The sequence below is a fragment of the Rhyacophila brunnea genome, unplaced genomic scaffold (genome assembly GCF_057557595.1).
Source record: "Rhyacophila brunnea isolate RB1 unplaced genomic scaffold, BYU_Rbru_1.0 scaffold_4, whole genome shotgun sequence".
Taxonomy (NCBI): domain Eukaryota; kingdom Metazoa; phylum Arthropoda; class Insecta; order Trichoptera; family Rhyacophilidae; genus Rhyacophila; species Rhyacophila brunnea.
In genome coordinates, this window is record NW_028233068.1 from 47,819,856 (window position 1) to 47,839,965 (window position 20,110).

A 20,110-nucleotide genomic window follows, 5' to 3' on the forward strand; every position below is an offset into this window, starting at 1 on the left:
TAGCAAAAACCAATTTTTGGAAATATGAAACAGGTCTTTTGCAGTCGAGACATACATCTGATCACTGGACAAAGGGCTAAATCATCAGATGCTAAATATATTCATAAAAATAAGTGTCTCGAAAACTTGCAAATTTTTGTGTTTCACTCGTGTATCCCCTTAAGCCTTGTAAGATTGTGTAAATAAGTAAGACAACATTTTACACAATAGTTCACTTTGGTTTATTACTGTTATAAATTGATCAATTTATAAATAATAAAAAATGTTAACATGTTATAATAATATGATCTTAAACGTATGAAAATAAAACCAATAAAATATAAAAACAAACATGATCATAAAATATTGTGAAACTATGAATATAAAAACGACATATTTATAAAACTTGGGTGAGATGAAATATATTAAATTATTTTTATGAAACATGGAAAATGTGTAATGTTCGGTTTTTATATAAAGCCTCAACAAAAGTTGATATTGTCAAACTTTTTTTTTTCCGATTCTTTTTTGATAAATTGCGATTAATACCATGATATATGAAAAGTTTGAGGAGTTACAAACTCCTTAAATAATATAATTTAAATTATTAAATGATTCAACGTTAAGTACATGTTTTTTTTGTTTTTATATAACGATCAGACGTAGCAATCACTTCTGAAAAGACTTTATGATAAAAACCAAACTAGGTGAAAACTTAAAGAACATGTAAGACTAGAGGCCAGCTCGGCCAACATATATATTATTTAAAACATTAATAAATATGTCATTCAACATTTGTACTGAATTGAAAACACAACAAGAAAAGAGGTATAATATAAAAAAAAAAACAATATTATAAAAACACACTTAATATCTAAAATTTGACACATCCTTTACCACCTGTTTTCATTAGGTTTTATACACAAGAAGCACATAGATACTGTATACAGTATATACTATATTATTTTAGTTAGCTATTGAGGAGGAAATTGCTTTAGTAAAATTATGAACTATAAAAAAGTATTTTGGTAAAGTAAAATAACAAATTACACTTTTATTTAAAATTATGTATGATTGATTACAAACATCTTGTGGGCTGATAATACTAACAATATATCGATAGTGTATAAAAGTGTTAATGTAAAAATTTGTTGTGCGATCAGAGTTGTAATTCTTACGGCTGCAATGCCATCACATGGCATCGTATCATGAGGGCTCTGTAACCAATGTGATAAATAAAATAATCAAAAAGTCACGTTATGGACCGTCCATATTATATGGCGTTACACTCTAGGGGGGTCAGAAAACGTGACATCACAAAGGATTTGAAAACACAATATGTATTGGGGATCGGGAATTTAAGGATAAATATTTAAAAAAATGACAAAACATTTTGTTCTGTTATTTAACATTTAGGAAGGGGGGAGGGGATGTCAAAGATGTGACGTAATATAGACAGGGGGTAAAAAATAGCCAAAATCGTGTGACGTCATAATATATGGACCTTAGAAAATACATGAGTTTCGTCCCATGTTTAAAGGTTCACAATAATAAAATCTGTTAAAACAAATTATGTGATAAATTTTAAACAGTTATCCCATTGGCGTAATAAGATATTATAATTATTGTCATGGGATACAAGGCAAATTTTGGCCGTCGCAGGTATAGAATGTGTCAATATTATTAATCAATAGAATATACTAATCGTTTAAAATATGTACTATGTACCATAAAATTGGTGAACACATAATTATATATGTAAGTTTGTTGGTTCCGATATTATTTTTTAAACTATAACACTACACAGCTTATATTGTATACAGCCAATTCTAAATGTTGTGATTTATTTTTTGGTTTATAGGAAAATTGATCAAATCAGCTCTCTCACAATATAAGATAAATAAATATAACAAATTAATTTAAATATTATTTTGTAATAGTCATACTTTTATTACATTGGACTGTCGAATTATTATTTTTATAAATGATCTTGAACTTTATTATATACAGTACTCTGTCAGTAATCCGCCACCCCAAAAAGCAGACAAGTGTCCAATTAGTGAAAGCGGCGGATTATAGTGCATACATACAAAATATGGTAAAAATAAAACAGGTTTGAGAAATTTGTACTAGCAAATTACGGTTTAATTTATAATTAAAATCAACTAAATATTAAACAGTAAATCACTTGACACAACCAGTTGTTCAGTGAGGCAGATATTCTTGAATGGCTTAGGATTCCTGGCTTTCTCTATGACCAAAAGCTTCATTTTGTGTGTCCCGGTAGCATTAGAGCACGGCATATTAATTGTGATGTGGTCCTTGGGCACTTTCCTCCCTGATACATTACTTTCTTCGCGATGAACGTACGTTTTACGAAGGAGAAGTTTCCAAAATAAACCCGTCTCATCTGCGTTGTATACTTGTACGCGGCGGACTACTGAATTTGACAATCGAATACCGGTGAATTATAGAGCTTGATTTTGTGCTTTTAACTAGTAAAAATAATGGCGGATTATAGTAGTTGTCGGATAATCGAGCGGCGGATTACTGAGAGTGTACTGTAGTAGTTTTAAATATTGATCTCATATCTAAAGAGAGCTGAAAGTAATTTTCTTTCACAAGTGTATGAAAAGTTTATAAATTTATAGCAAAAGCTAAAAAAGTACAAATCGGATTCATATTTTAAATATTTGTAAACGTTTTATATTTATAAATATGTAATTTGCTACACAGTAAAGAGGATAATTAATAAGTAATATAAAACACAATAATGTTTTTAACAATCCACAAGCACAATAATAATATTATATATTTAAATTTAATGTAAAGAAATTGAAAATGCTCATTAACGATATGCGTTTTAAATAAATTGAACAAAAATGGTTATATATGAAGATTAAATTAAGACGATTAGGTTTGTATTCAGAACATCAAATACTATCTTATTATACTAATGTTATTTATCAAAAAAATAAGCTTATAATGCTTGTAAAATAATTATTGTACGTTTTTATGTATGGAGTTGTAAAAAATCAATGCAAAAATAAAAGCCATAAATGCATTAAAATTCTCCCAACGTTTGGCTCTATTTTGAATACTATAATGTATTTTTATATGAGGCATTTCAAGCGTTTATTTCTTTTTAATACTTTTTAAGCTTTTCAATATTAACTAAGAATATTACGCCAATATTAAAAAATCAACATGACGAAACTTTATCTTAATAATGGTAGCTATTTTATCAAGAAAGCCAGATTGTACTTTAATTTTTTTTTTGTTTAGTAATATTTGAGGAATCCCACAAACTGGCTATACGTGTCAGTAGGTAAATAGCCTTTTATCATTCATTATAAGAAAGTCAATAGCTGCATACTGCAAAGATCATAAATTATTTAAATTCTAGAAGAGTTGCCATACACAAATTATATATTCCCTTAGTAGCTTGTAATGAATTTATGAAAAGGCATGGACAATATTTGGAAAAGATTTTTTTATGTAAATGGAAACACCATAATATGTCAATGTCTTTTTTACAGAGAAGGCATGTTTATTGGCTTTTTATCATTATTGATAATGTTATAAAAGTTAGAATTAAAAAGTTGATGTAATGATTTTATGCACATTTAATAAAACTACAGTTAATATTGCAAAATCATGAAAGGCATAGACAACCGCTGAAGCGCACAGAACTATCGAAGCGTAAACAATAAATTTATAATAAATATACGGCTGCCACGGAGTCCATAGTATTATATTGCGACATGGTCACACTAGTCATTCAAGCCGAACTTATCTATGTATATTATACTTATTCAATGTATAAACGTTACCAAATTTCAATTAATACAGCTGTTCCCCATTATCGAATTGTTTATTGTTCTTGTCCCTTAGGTATCAATATATCATAACAAGATTAATAAATTTTTGAAATATTAAAATTGAAACCATTGCAGCTTCAAGCAGCCATATGAGTCGGATGTCAATATTGCAATTTTAAAGCAGTTATTATATTTTAAATAAGTGGATAAAACATACCGCTGTGGTCATATTTACGTGAATACAGCGCGATATATTAACGTTTTAAAAATAATTATAATATTAACAAAAACCAATTAATCATTTATGATACATGATAATCTGTCTGATTTAAAAACCACATCACTTCTTAAGTATACACTGAATACGAAAATCCTTGATTGTGAAATTTAAACCACTTTGACACATTTTTGTCAAATTACTATTTTAATACAAACACAATACTGGCAACCCGGCACCATAATATATTATTAACGTTGAAAATGTATTACCAAAAATGACAATCATAGCCGAGAGAATAATCTAACCTGTCTACATTTTTGCGACATTCAATTAATGTTGATTTATTTTATGCTAACTTAAATTCTTCAAGTGTTTGCAGTAGAAAAAAATTAACTGCTTAATTAAATTTTGTCAAACTAGCTACATACTTGTGTTAATACTGATCGTGAATATTGAGCTATTTGTGCCCGTATTGCATCTAATTATTCTGTTAATTACAGCAGATTACACAGTAATTACGCATTCTCTTCGGCAGGCAATGATTTGAGGCACAGTTATACTATAATATATCTTTTTTATGTAAGTACCTATTTAGAAATATCAATTATAGGATTACTATATAAGGTGTTTGTGATACAAAGGTATAATACTTTAAATGTAAAATTGGAAAGACAACGTTTAATCAGACTCATTACTGTAGGATAGGCTCGTTTAGCAATAAATTCTCATTGTGCCATACTCATGTAGTCTCTAAATTATTGATGGTGAATTAGTAATGTATAAGTTGAAGTAATATCGTTTGTATCTTCAGTTGTTTCAAGTTTATGTGAACAAATTAAATTAATAATACATTCAATTTATATTATCTAATAGAATATTGAAATGCTTAAATATGTCAAAAGCATAACACTTGAATACAGGTTTATTAATAGAATTTTATGTTTACCCAGGGTTTTTTAATATTTGTCAGTAACTAAGTAAGTATACAAAAACCCTACTATCAAAACAGGTATTGCCTATTCATCTTCAATACTGCCAATATTGCCAATTCACAAAGGTACTTACCACTAAATCTAAGATTATAATAATAATATATTCTTATGTTAACGTGTCAAAGTGGTAAAAATACTACAAAATTCTTTCATACGACGACTCGTGGTGATTTGCAATCTCTAAACATGTCCGGATATTCAACTTTCGCGAACCGTGGCCGTTCAATCCAGCAAGATGGCGTCCCACTAACAAATGACCGACACTAGTGATAATTATTTGAACTTGCATTCAACCGCCTCTCCTTTACCAGAGTCCTGATGATTTTCCGCCGGGAGGGTTCCTCACGCGCACCGACGTACGTCGGTCTGCTCCCTCGAGTTCCTCTGAAAATAATTAATAATATTGCACATAATTAAATAGTACCTAATCAAATTGAATATAATATGTAAAGTTAAACTTATAACAGTGAAAAATATACTTTTTTGTCATCGTAAGTTATTAATGAAAAATGTTCCCATAACTGAAACATCTGTTAACATCCCTAGGTCGAGACTAGTCAATAGAAGCCTTCTTTTCAGGGTTATCGAAGAGTTTCGACTTTCATTGAATTCAGTGTGTTATAATACTCCAAAGTATTTTAGGTACCAAATTTTAGATACACTTTCTACATTTTTTAAATCTTACTTGTATAAAAATATGTTTACGGCTCTCGAAAAAATTTAAATCATGTTACACATATTAGGTAATTCTATTTCAAAAGTTTGCCGACCATTGACCTGAATCAATGGCATAGTGTTAGATTTGAATAATGGATGGAAAAAATTGTAGAAGCCGGTGCCTTATGCATTGGACTATAATAATATTTAAGATATAATAATGACGAGATAAACAAAATATATCAGTGGCGAAGGGTGGAGGTAGGCTGTTAAGATCCGACATAGATAGTACACACTAAATTTTGTCAGTCAAAACGTATTTGTTTTCATTGAATTAAGACTACTTTTTAATTTAAAAAATTCAATTAGACCCTGCCTAATCCAAGCCATACTGGATAATAGTCATAGATAGAAGAATATTTTTTGTTGATTTCATCATGTCACGATATAAATAAAAAGGATTTCAAGTTATACACATTTATATTTTTTATAAAAATCGATGTTTTTTAAAATAGATATAAAAAATATTAAAACTATGAATTAGTCAAAAATCTCTTAAGTGATGATTAGAAAACTTAATAAACTAAATTTTAATATTAAATATGACCATAAAATATATGTAATAATAGGGTGCGGTCCGATTCAACAAATTCACATTTTATTACATTTTTTACAATTGTAAGTTTATCTTTGACTTAAAATCAAAAATATTTTTCTTTTTAATGTTTTCAGATACATATTTATTCATTAATACAGTTGAAATTGTAAATTATCAAAAAAATGTCTCAAATTGCAAGCTTCGTATTTTTCCGCTAAGTGCCTCTTTAAAAAAGACTCAGTGAAGACTTCGCCTTAACAGCCTAATTCCACCCCTCGTCTCTAAAATCTACAGCTAGGTACGGTTAAATAAATAAAATCAAGTAATTCTTTCATACAATTACTTTGATTTAATTCACGATTTTTTGGAAGGGAGTAATACAAATTTTGCATTGTATAATGTAGTCATAATAATACCGTGTGTGAAATGAAAAGGCAGATTAGTTTGAAAAATAAAAAAAAAGTAGAAAAGGGACGTATGGAACCAATGTCGTTGAATTAGTAAATATCACACAGAATAGATATTCACATAGAGGTTCCCAAAATGCAATCTTCTTTTGACTCTTCAGAAAAGTAGTGATTTTTCATTTCGTACACAGAATAATTATTATATTATTACAACATTTAGCATTCACATAGAGCAGGGCTGGGTAAACTTTTTGAATGAAGGGCCACATTAAGAATATAAAATAAATGGCGGGCCGCAAATATTTTTTAATAAAAAAATAATATTTTTAGATGTACCTACATTATTTATTATCATGAAAAAGGAATTTCGGCATAAAAAAATAAATAATTCTCTAATAGCCAATAATTTAATGAGAAGAATGAACTTGTTTTACATTTTTCAACATTTTTTTAATTTCAAATGATAATTTTGTAGTTGAAATTTTTACGGTGATGCTTGGTCGTAAAGAGCTTTTATTGATATTCATAATTGAAAATGTTTGTTCACATATTATGTAGGTTTATCCAAAAATAACCAACATTTTTCGAGCAGAATCTTTAAGTTTTTTGAATTTCTCCGAATTAAGAGTGTTGTAAAATTTGCAGATTTCTTCTCGACGTTCATGTAGGTATATTCAAATTTTATTTTTAAAAAGACGTTAAAATGTAAAAAGAAAAATAAACTTTTTTCAGAAATAGGATTACAGCTCAAGGGCCTCACATAAATATCTGGCGGGCCGTAGTTTGCCCAGGCCTGACAGAAAATGTGTTAGAAAGGATGTATCTATCGAAAACAAAAATAATCGAATGATCATAATGAAAGTACCTATCTCAAGACTGTGTTTATACATAAATATTAATACATTTTCCTGATACTCTTTCCTATAGTACAGTGTTTTGCAAACTGTGGTACCTATGCAAAAGAATTAAAGTACACGATTGAACTTTTTTTTCATAAAGAATATTTGAATTATCAGTGATTTGCGTAGTATTGCTAACTGTTCTGTAATAATTATGGTATGCATGCTATAATTTTCGTGCATGTACACTATGTTTAATAGTGAGTACGTATAATATGCCAAAAATACTATAATTTAGCATTTCCTTACTATAATTAGGAAAATAAGAATGGAATTATATTGCATTGTATATAATGTCATTGCACAAAGAAAAAATTCTTTACCATCAGAAAATTTTCAATGGTTATGTACTCGGAACATATAAAAAATGAGTTATAATTTGGTAGGTACGTGGTAGTAAAATTTATTATCTCTAAAGGTGTACTAGCAGGGATGTTGCATAGAAAGGAAGATCGATACTGGTATTGTATCGAAAATATAAATATCAAAGTATCGGTTACATCTCTGGGTACTACCTATTGTCTTGTATGTCTGAGAAGCATTACATTAGTGAATTGACTGAGGATATTTTTTTAGACCATAAAATAAGGGTACTGTTCGGTTATAAGGAATACAGTGGAAACACATTTTGAAAATACCCGATATACTGGATTAGTTTAGGTTAGGTTGGGTTAGGTTAACCTAACAAATAATCCAGTTTATCGGCTATTTTTCCACTGTATTCCTGATAACCGAACAGTACCAAAATAAGTAATGTGTGTTTATTCATTTATTCGGTCAGTATTTTCACAAAAAGGTACTGTGATGTGAGGACTATGATGTGATATAACAGTTATAACGGTTATAACTGCAGTTTTTTTTCACTTTTCAAGTTTTCTTTGATAATACGGTCCAAATTGTATTCTTTGATGTGGCAAAATATTAGAACTGCAACTTTATTGGTCACAAAGTAACGTTAAAAGATATCTGCATCTGACCAAATGTGAAAAAAAGTTGATATGGCAAAATAATATATTTGCTTAATGAAAGATAAATAAAACTTTCTTTTTTAAAGATATGATTTAAGGTTAGTGTTGGGATGCTAATTTTGCTTATTTTGATATGAAATATCTTATAAACTAACTCTTGTCAGACTGATTTAAAAACTTTGTTTTTGCTCTCCTGTAAAATTGTGTAAACAGCAGTTATAACCGTTTGCCATCACAGTACCGAATTATATTATTATTCTTTTTGAAATCAGTATTTTCAATAATGGCAATCTTTAATACTATATTATTGTGTATAGGTATATGATTTGGAAATCATAATTCATATTTTATTTCCTAACTACACAATTCAAAAAAGATACTGACCAAATAAACCGTTAAGGGGTGTAGGGTTATAAAAAAAAGTGCATTGAAGTTATACCCAACTGACCGCTAATAGAGAAAGTGGAATCTTGCATATTTCTCTGTTCCAGTGATCTCATCTTCCGGCCGGTCGGCGTAGAGCACGTCGAGGAAGCACTCAGATCTTCCAAATACTTATTCGCTGGAGACAGCATATTTAAATCTACAAAAAGCAATAATAATCAATAACATAATAGTTTAAAACATCTCTCAATTTGGTAACCTATTCACTCGGGTTCCTTTAACTCTCAGGTCGTCAAATACTTAGTGATTAGTAATTGTGAACAATTGCTATTAATGAATCACTGATAATATTATTAATACTATGGTATACTAAGTATGGATAAAGGATGAAATCATTATCCGGACAACTTACAGTTAACCGCAATAATTGGTGTGAATAATCAAGATTCTACTGTAGGGTAAAACGATACAAACTTTCGTTCATGTTTATTATATTATTGCCATCCAGACAAGTCACCATAAGCAGAAACAGCGGTTATGAATGGACTCCGAAAAAATACTCTTTAAACAGACCAATGGGACAAAACACTGAAGCTGACCAATCAGAGAGCAAAAGTTCTAATATCTTTGATTTACTGTAAATTTGAACTTTAACCTGTCAATCGCTGGTTAGACCTACTGATGGTCAAAAAAATAAATGTTATTTTTTCAATGTACGTTTGAACGAGTACAAGGACTATATGCCCATATGCACCAAGTGGCAGCCAACGTGGCAATTCATTTTTTTTTTAAACTTTCAAAGACTTTTTTTTCTTTGGTTTTGACCTCTACAGAGTGGATTAACAGATTTTTTTGTTTTTACGAGAAATAGATGTCAGCCACTTGCTCAACCTATTAGGTCCATACTTTGGATCCAAACACAAATTGAAAAACAATATCTGTATTTGCCAAATCCAGGATTCGAGCTTGGGATACACGGCATTATAAGTCGACGCGTAAGTCACTCAACCATCGTGGGCGCACCGCACTGCACCTATCAAAGACTATCATTTTAAAACAATGTTTCTGCTGATGATGACTTATGCTTAAATGGTGACAATATATTAGTCCACAATAAGTTGATTGCAATCAAAAATAATACATGACATGGAAAATAGACCACGTTACTAATTGCTATGTGCTAATTATTAACCTTTTTCTTAACTCTGAGAGGCCATTTTTTCCATAGATAATAAAACAGTATTGTTTTGTGGGTACAATTAATAGTAGTCACTAAATTTACATCTACCAGAAAACACTTCTAAGGACAGTTAGGTACATAGATTGGAGACACACTAGCTGAAAAATAAGGTTGATATAGAACTAGAGGTGAGTTGGAAATACTTTCACCAGTTTGTGTACTCAAGTCTCGAATGAAACTACCCATACTCAGTATGTGTGGCCCAATAAACTTGTTCCAAAAAACTTGTGATGATATCATCGCGAGTCACTCGCCAGTTGGTAGACTTTCTACACTATTGACATTAAATGCGCGCGAGCGAGATAGCACTTGAATACTAGTATATTTTAATTTATTAGTCCATGCATTCGAATGACATAATCGTATGTATGAACAATAGGTCATAAATTGTGTGTAGAAGCACATTCCCTCGCAAATGTGGTAAGATGATGCACAGGCTTGTTATGACCGCTCTAAACATGTTTAAAATAAAAAAAATAATCACTGTTATTCATTTTATGTTAACAAGAATAAAGAACAGAAAAACAACTCATAAATTTAAAATTTTATAATAAATGGGACATTTCGAAAAGCCAAGCTCAGTGTATTTTTAGCGATTCTATTGGATATCTATATTCTATTCTATTATATTTCAAATACTAATATGGAGTTGGTTTTAGTTCCAGTTGAATATGAGACTTATGTCGCATACGCACGCCAAACACTCTATATAGTATTCCAAATACTAGTAAGTATTTTGGAACAAGTTTCGATATTAAGTATTTTTTTATACTGGTAGTAAGTATACTTAGTCTTCAAAATCGACCAGTTTTCCCACCTCTATATAGACCAGAAAAACATGACTAATGTGTTCACGCCATTCTCTGTTTGCAAACATACAGACATGTTTTTATGGTCAGTCTCAACAGCATTTTTCAGCGAGTGTGCCACTGGCCTTACTCATTTATCAAAAATATAGAGAATGTGACAAACCAAAATGATTTTTTTATCAAAACAGATTTATATTAAACATTATTTGTACAGTACATCTGCATAATTTCTCTAAACTAAAGTTTGGTTAATGATATTGAATACTAAATAATAACACCCAGTCATACAGAAATAGGGAATTAATTAGGGATAGTTACAAACCGACAATATTTTTCAACACTACACAATAATTTAATACATAATAATTATACAATAGGTATATAAAAGTTTACTTACTTACATGCAAATCTATGAAAATAAAAGACATACACAAATAATTAATTAGTGGGTATTAATTCATCTATGGCTATATATCACAAACAATAATAATTACCAATGGTCAGACCTGGTAAGGCAGCCCTTCCGTTGGTATACTTTTGCGGTTGCTCGTAATCCTCGTCTCCATTGGCATGCTGGCTGCCCTCATCAGGGATGTGTTGGCCGGACTGCGAGTCGCCGTACACAAACGGACTGTTCACAGGAGTCTTCACAAAGCGGCCTTGACCTGTAGAAGAATATAACCGTCACTTGTATTGCATCACATATACAGGAGTCCTCATTATCCGAGTTAAGAATTTACAAAAAAATGCAAAAAAACTATAAAAACACATAAAAAAACAAATAGCTCAAAGTCGTCAACTGTCACTTTCATAGCTCTATTGTGTCTTCGTTTAGTTTTTGTTTTGCGTAACTTACTTACTTAGGGGGAAGTGTGTGTAGGTTGAAGGTCTTTTATCTGCTGTGGCTTGTCATCAACGACTGCCCTATAGTATAAAAAGAGCGATGGACTCTCAGAATTCTATGTAGATAGCATAATCATGAAATTGACCTCCAAAAACCTTACGAAATACTAAACAACAAAACAACACAAGAACACTACACAAAATATTTAATTCTGGCCATAAAGAAAATTAAAGATATAAATGGAGGAACATAATTAACTGCACATCAATGTAACTAATCCTTCCAACCACCTTATACGAAAAAGCAAAAAAAAATTGTCACTTTCAATCTATCAATCCCACACTCCTACTGAGATCCCCGGGGTTCCAGCGGCTAGCTCAGGTGTCCATCGAACCCCGGATTCACAAAAAAAGAAATTATTACGGTTGGAGTGTAAATAAAACACAGTCCTTCGTGCTCGTAACGTGATATTGTTTATATTTTACATTTTCTTAATTTTTAGTTTTACAAATTATATTTGGGATTTTTACAGTTGTAGTCGTCAGGTCCGTACCTATCGGACAGGGGACGCTTACTGCCTTTTTTTTTCTTTTTTCAAATCTCGCGTACCTACGCCGTCCAACAAAAAGGACTCTCGTGATTGGCCAAATTTTATCGCCTGATTTTGATTTGACGAATCACGAGGACCACCTCGGCGCAGGCGCGCAGGGATTTTTACGTTGCCGGCAAGCGCGGCAAAATTTATTATATTTAAATACTTATATTTAGTCTTAAAATTATCTCTTCCATACATCATCATTTATACATTTTAAATTAAAAAAATTACTTACGTGGTTGAGCAAGGAATCAGATTAGATGTTTTATGAAGCCGTTTCTAGAGGTCATGGTTACGTTTCGACTTGAGCTACTAAATGATTATTTTACACCGGGAGAAGCCCGCCTGTAACAGGGGTGTATCATTCGCCCCATCTGGATTAAAGTCGAAAGGTACGCCCTGATCTCATCGGCCACCCATCCAATTCCTTGTTCATCCGTTAAATACATGGCATGATAACAGTTTATATAAAAATTCAACTACAATCTAACTATTCTAACATAAAACTCTATACTTTAGCTCTATTTTTATTATTTTCTATATTTATTTTGGATTATTATTTTCAGCTCAAAGCAATGCTTTCGCGATACCTTTGAATAGGTCAGAGTTTGATTTAATTTCAGTGTAGTACATTTATTTTGTGTTACTTTGTTTTAATTAGGTTTTCTTGTTATTTTATTCGTTTTTATTAGTCAGCGGAGGGGTCGCGGAGCTATAGTCTTTGACTCTTGGGCTGTCCAGTTTTTTGTATTCCGAGAGGCTACATTTGTAGACGTTTAGCCCTCGTTCGGAATTATAGTTTCGTGTTACGTTTTTCTTCTTCTGGTGCAATAGGAGCGTACCTCGTTTGGCGTCGTCTGCCTTTGCAACCAGGGCGTGGTAGTGGCGTTACTATTGAGCCAGGCTCGTTCCGAGCAGCGGATATCTTCCTGTGGAAAGTTTTCCACTGATCTGCTGGTCTCTGGAGTATCACCTCATAGATGGACAGGTACTGTGTCTCCATCTGTTCCTATTACTGCGGGCAAGGCATCGTATAGCGGTACAACGGCCAGGCTCGTTGACGGCGGCACGGCTCTCCCACAGGTAATAGGATGGATGTTTACAATAAGTATCCTTTTCCCTTTCTTTTTTTTTTTTTTATAGATGGTTACACTTCGGAAGTACCTCTTGTTGTTTCACGATCTTTCAGGCGTCACGTCCCTAGTCTCTCCATGAACCTGCGCGAGAAAGGAGAGTGCGCACTCTCCACACCATCAAGCTTTGGTATCATGAATTTTCGGCTACGCTGCCTTTGGATGCGCTTACTTCGAGAGGTGGCTCCCTTTGTGCTTCCAAATTGTCTTCATCTGTATTTATTCTTTTTCTTTCTTTAGTAATTTATTCGTTCATTAGACTTCCTGTACTTTAAATTTATTCGAATTTACTTTATTAATTACTCCTACCCCATACATTAAATAGCTACTAATTTTATATAAAATCTTCCCATTGTACTTATGGTACTTACTATCACATTTAATATTTTACCCTAATACCCATAATTATTTTGCAACATTGTATTGATTGTATAAATCACATTGATATTAAAAATTGAAATATTCCACCCTCTCATTATATTTATTTCTGAATCAGTACACTTAAAACTGTGTAGTTAACTTTATTTTTAGTGAAACCCATTTTATTTAAAAAAAAATTGTTGTTTCGTTTTACGCGCCCGACATCCTATTCCAAAGGCGCGCCGCGCCGATTTACGGTGCCTCTCACGTTTTATTATTATTATTTTTTTTTTTATTATTGAAACCCCGTTGAGAAATTTACGGCTTATTGACTCATTTTTTTTTTTTTTTTATCACAAGCATACAATCTCTACTTTCATCCTTTTATACCTAATTTTAACTTATTATTAAAATTTAACATAACAACTAACACTTTGTCGAGTGACGCCTTATTATTCCCGTTCCGTTTTCGCTGTGTTAAATTTACGATTGGTAATTTGTAAAGAAATAATAGGGACGGTAGTGTACTATTTTCCTCGTTTCTCTTTGGATTCAAATTATTAACACGGCGTAACTTTGAAACAGGTTTCGCGCTACTGTAGAATATCGTCTTTCCCGTTTATAAAATTGTTTACGATTTTCAATGTTAATGTTTTCGAATTCATTCATATTTACTTTATTTGAACGGAAAGAATTGGCGTCACTTTGCGGAGCGTTATTTTTAAAACTAGAATGTACATTTTTCTTACTAACGAACTTAAGATTATAGGGCTCAGAAAGTGGGTCCCTAATTAACTTTTTATCCGTAATTAGAAGAATTTCCGGATATTTACGATTATTATCTTCACTTTTAACTACACTGTTTACACTGAAACTTCCAACAGCAACTCGGCGTTCACCCTTGACTAGAGGGTTGGCGACTGGTCCTGCTTCATCTCCTCGTGGTCGAGCCTGCGCCCGTACAGCTTCTTCGATTCATCTCAGCTTGCGCGCCTTCTCAGCCCTCTTGTGAGGCTCCCTAGCCTCGCGTTTCCTTTTTCTCTCCTCACCGAACATCCCGTGGTCGACTAGGGTACACGACATGTTAGTGATACCCTAGGAAAATCGGCATTTTGCTCGCCGTTTTTCGTCGTGAGTGGGCCGTGGCCTCTACGAGCCCTCCTCGCTGGATACCGTTGATGATGTGTCTGGTCTCCATAGGTGGGATTTGTGCAGCCATTCGTCGTACTGGAGACGCGCCGGTGCTACGGTCTCCAGCACGACGCTAGGCGCGGTCAGCTCCGTATGTGGACTGTCTTCGAACACCAGAGGGCTCTCCCGGTTTGATGTTGGAGACAGCACTTCTTCTTCGATAAGGGTTACGTCAGAGTCCGCTTTTTAGTTAACCATTTCTTGGTTGTTCCGGCTCCTGGATCGTAAACTTTTATTTAGCGTTCGCGGGCGTAAATTTTATTTCGCGGGTTCGGAAGAATTAATGCGATTCTTCACGCCCCATGTTGCCAGGCGCCATTGAGATCCCCGGGGTTCCAGCGGCTAGCTCAGGAGTCCATCGAACCGCGGATTCACAAAAAAATAATTTCAACGGTCGGAGTATAAATAAAACACAGTCCTTCGTGCTCGTAACGTGATATTGTTTATATTTTACATTTTCTTAATTTTTAGTTTTACAAATTATATTTGGGATTTTTACAGTTGTAGTCGTCAGGTCCGTACCTATCGGACAGGGGACGCTTACTGCCTTTTTTTTTCTTTTTTCAAATCTCGCGTACCTACGCCGTCCAACAAAAAGGACTCTCGTGATTGGCCAAATTTTATCGCCTGATTTTGATTTGACGAATCACGAGGACCACCTCGGCGCAGGCGCGCAGGGATTTTTACGTTGCCGGCAAGCGCGGCAAAATTTATTATATTTAAATACTTATATTTAGTCTTAAAATTATCTCTTCCATACATCATCATTTATACATTTTAAATTAAAAAAATTACTTACGTGGTTGAGCAAGGAATCAGATTAGATGTTTTATGAAGCCGTTTCTAGAGGTCATGGTTACGTTTCGACTTGAGCTACTAAATGATTATTTTACACCGGGAGAAGCCCGCCTGTAACAGGGGTGTATCACTACACTATTTCTGTCTTGCTCATATGTCTTTTTATTTTCTAAACGCGTCCCAATTAAACTCATTTACTAAGTAATTTTGGTCCCCGTATTAAGCGGATTTGCTTTAAGAGATATTGTTTCGGTCCCAATTACCCTCAAATAACGAGGACCTCCTGTATTTACTTTTATCCTTTCTACGTCTTTTTTTTATCTGCTGGTGAATAAACGTCTATCATTTCAGCCTACATAAAACTTTTATCACTGGCTGAACAATTCGGTATGTATCTGGTCTTTTGCTTGACCTATTGGTTCCATTTTTTGAATTCGATCACATGTTGGACAAATACAATGTGAATTTGATCGAGTGCCAGGATTCGAATCCGAAATCCAAGAATCAGTAGCATATTGTGCTAACCTCTACTTCATGCATCTAGAGGCAAGCATTTTGTTGACTACTCCACTGATGGTGCTTCATTCGATGCATAAATCGTATCACGGAATCATATTGTATTCTATACCAAACTAAGTTATCAACTCCAATTCATCAGGTCAATATTTAAAGGGACTAAGATATTTTGATTACATATAACAGTTATTATGGAAGAGATGGAAGTAAAAAATCGATGATACTTTTGTACAGGTACAATCGCGGCGACATGACTTATGACTTTTTTTTTTACTATTAAAGCAAATTTGTGATGTGTGTTTAAATCACCTATCTGGTCAACCCACCACGCAGAAATGAAATGAAATTGCAGATGGACAGATCACCATTTTTGTTGTAGACTTTATTACATGAAAATCAGTTTGTGTGAAACATGCATACCTTCAGCAACCCTAAGATCTCCGTCATCCACACAGACTCTCCCGCTGACGATCACAAATTGTGGTACTCCATGGACAGTCTGGCCCTGGAAGAAAAACATAATAATTAGGTACCTAGGCAATCATAGATTATCAATTTAGCTACCTACCGACTTTCAAAATACTATTCTGAGATATTTTATTTAAATAAAACAATGTGTACAGGGGGTTTTCATTATCTGAGTCCCCACAGTTACTAATTTGCAGAAAAATGCAAAAACATTATAAAAATACATAAAAAAACAAGTGCAATAGCGCACAGTCGTCTACTGTCACTTTCAATCCCAAACTCGTATGATATTTCTGTCTTGCTCACACGCCTCCATTCTCTCAGTTCTCCCACTTCTTCTCAGTCTATTGCTGTTGAGACTTTGTAGTGCGTGGACCATCGTGAATATTTTTCACACATAATTGATCTCGTACATTCACTTAACATGCCTGAAACTATCATTCATACCGTAATATTAAGAAACGATTCAGATATTGAAAACAGGGCTAACGTGACGATATGGCATTCTCAACTAAATTAACTCGTAAAAGGAATGATGGATAGAAAATCTCTATCAACAACACATTTGTGAGTCTTTGACTCATCCAGGAAATTGAATTTTGGGTGGATTTTATTTCCGATGGCGTCTTACAATCGCTGTAAAATTCTGCATTTATGATGAATCATCACTGACTACTAGTAGTGGGGGGCGGGGGTGGGTCAGTTGGTCCGGCGTGGCGGAGCAGGTTAGTCGAGGTACAGTAAGTAGCCACTGCCCTAACACGTCAGAGATTGAATAAAAATGTCCCTAATTACCGTTTAAAATGTCGGCAAGAAGACTGTATTATGACGCTGCATTGAAAATAAAAGTTATTGTGTATGCAGAAGCAGAAGAGCATGGGAACAGAGCTGCAGGACGTAAATTTGTCATAAGTGAAGGGAATATTCATATATTGTGATTGTATGATTTTATCTGTTATATTATTGTTTTTATTTTTGGTATACTTGTAAAAATAAGAGTGTATTTTATGATCGATGGGGTCTTATAATGGAGGAAATACGGTATGTAATTAGAAATGCAAACCTAATTATTGAGAAAATGTTCAAAATATTTCTTAAACGCATATTCTTGACTTTCTACCAAAATTCTTCTCCATTAAGTGATAATAATATATACCTCAAAGATATTAAAGTCAACAGCCTGGTGGTGGGTGGCGGCGGAGATGGTTCGTGTCGCATTGGGATCCCACACCAAAAGGTCTGCGTCACTACCGCATGCGATCTTTCCCTTCTGCGGGTACAAGTTGAAGATCTTTGCGGCATTTGCGCTTGTCACCGCCACAAAACGGCATGGATCCATCACACCTGGCAAATTACACAAAATAAACGCATAGTTGATTAAGGGGGGACATGCTCGTCGAAGGTCAAAATTGAGTTTTTATTGTATTTTCAAACCATGATCCTGGACACTCCTTAAACGTTGTAGATGATCTATTTATATAATTTTGAAGCCTTATTATCCTTTATAGTTATTTTAAACATTTGATGACTGCATGAAGTATTTTTGTTACATAAAATAGTATTCTTTTAAACCTCTCGCTCTAATGTTTTAGAATATAGTCATATTTCAGTACATAACTGTGCAGTGGTGTTAAGATTTTTTAGATTTATTAATTTTTAAACGCATTTATAAAACCATTAGTATAATTTATTACGAGATAATTTTTGTAAAATATTCACGATAAAAAATTATTTTGATAATCTCTGTGATCCCAAATTTGACAAGAATTAGGCATTTTATTATTCAAAAAATCGGCAAGATTAACACATTTGAAGATAATTCTAAAGATACTTATTATAAGCTATGTTTTTGACCATTAAGTGTGATAAACATCTTATGAATAATGATTGCTTTATAATAATTATTGACCTAATAATAAGGTAGTGTTTTTTTGAAATACGCCATTTCTTTTGTCATTCCCCAGTGGTTAAGCTACAACATACGGCCGTAGCCATAAATTCGACGAGCATGTCCCCCCTTAAGCATATATGTAATTATACCTACTAATTAAATCTACATTTAAAGTATATTTTTTATAAAATAAATAAAGAACACACAAAAGATGGCTGTCCATATAAAAAGAATATGATATAAAAAAATAACACTCCAGCATATTGTTAGAAAATTTCAGTACGATTACTGTTTGCAACACTGGCTTTGTCGATAAAGCACAGTGCTGGATTGTGATGATTCAAGCCTTATTTCGAGTACAGTGAAACCCCGAATCTACGGTTTTCAAGGAACCCTAAAGAAAAAACGATAAATGCGGGAAATTTTCTCCGGGATTTTTTTCGATGTCTTAAATTATTTTTAGCTATTTAGCTAGAGTTCTAGTTTTCTTAATGGATGGCATTTTAGTTGAGACTTATAAAAATTCGTGATACAAGATGCGAGGCAAGCCTATCATCTGTACGGATCATAAACAATTCTATGAAAGCGAAATGAAAAATATTCAACAAAAACGGTCAATCGGGATAATATTTGTGACGGGAACATGATATTTATATGATAGATCAGGGAAAACGATAAATCGGGGAACAGTTAATGCGGGATTATTTAACATTGTTCTTATGGGTGTTTGGCAAGACTTTAAAAAATGAACGATCCGTGCGGGAAAACGATTTATGCGAGAACGGTAGATCGGTGTTCCACTGTATTTATAAAGAATTTTGATCTTTAAGTTCCCCTTTTCCAAGGTGGGTTGTTAACTGATCAAGGTAATTAAAATCTAGCTCTGTCCTCTAGTAAATTTAAGTTATTTATAGTGTTGGTAATGTCCATTAGTTATGACAGGTAATATAGCTGACAAGGAAGAGGAATCAATCATGTCTACCTGCGTGCACTCCTTTCTCCCAGACGAGAGACATGCGGTCCTCCACGCCGTTGACTCCATTGGGAATCTTCCGGAAGTCTCCTTCCCCTAAGTTCTTGTCCTGCTCTGTAAATGTGCAATGGTCGCTGCCTGTCAGCTGAAGATCATCTCTGAAGTGGAATTCAAGATAAATATTTGAGATAATTACAAGACACAAAGTTGATATTATAATTATATTAAGATAAATGTTTCTATTTGATTATAATATTGACTCTTTTTTTTGCAAAGTTCACCCCAACCATGTCTGATCCTAATAAGATCATATGGGCCACCACAGAGTGGAGGATGGCAAAAAACAGATTTTGTTTTTACGAGAAAT

The 20,110-nt window shown here is 33.1% G+C and overlaps 1 protein-coding gene across 7 annotated transcripts in view; it reads right to left on the bottom strand.

Annotated features, from left to right (window-relative positions):
• Nucleotides 1–838: 838 nt before the first annotated feature.
• CRMP (Collapsin Response Mediator Protein) overlaps nt 839–20,110 on the bottom strand; it is a 131,148-nt gene continuing 111,876 nt past the window's right edge. For 2 of the 7 annotated variants that reach the window (XM_085953749.1, XM_085953745.1), the window contains exons 9-14: nt 19,753–19,901; nt 18,036–18,223; nt 16,832–16,916; nt 11,469–11,639; nt 8,990–9,124; nt 839–5,396 (exon numbers count right to left, since the gene is read on the bottom strand). In XM_085953749.1, coding sequence (XP_085809875.1) covers nt 5,317–5,396; nt 8,990–9,124; nt 11,469–11,639; nt 16,832–16,916; nt 18,036–18,223; nt 19,753–19,901 — 808 coding nt within the window. In that variant the 3' untranslated portion in view covers nt 839–5,316. Of the gene's footprint in view, nt 5,397–8,980; nt 9,125–11,468; nt 11,640–16,831; nt 16,917–18,035; nt 18,224–19,752; nt 19,902–20,110 lie in introns of all 7 variants that reach the window. The other 5 variants (XM_085953751.1, XM_085953747.1, XM_085953748.1 and 2 more) reach the window with 3 other exon arrangements.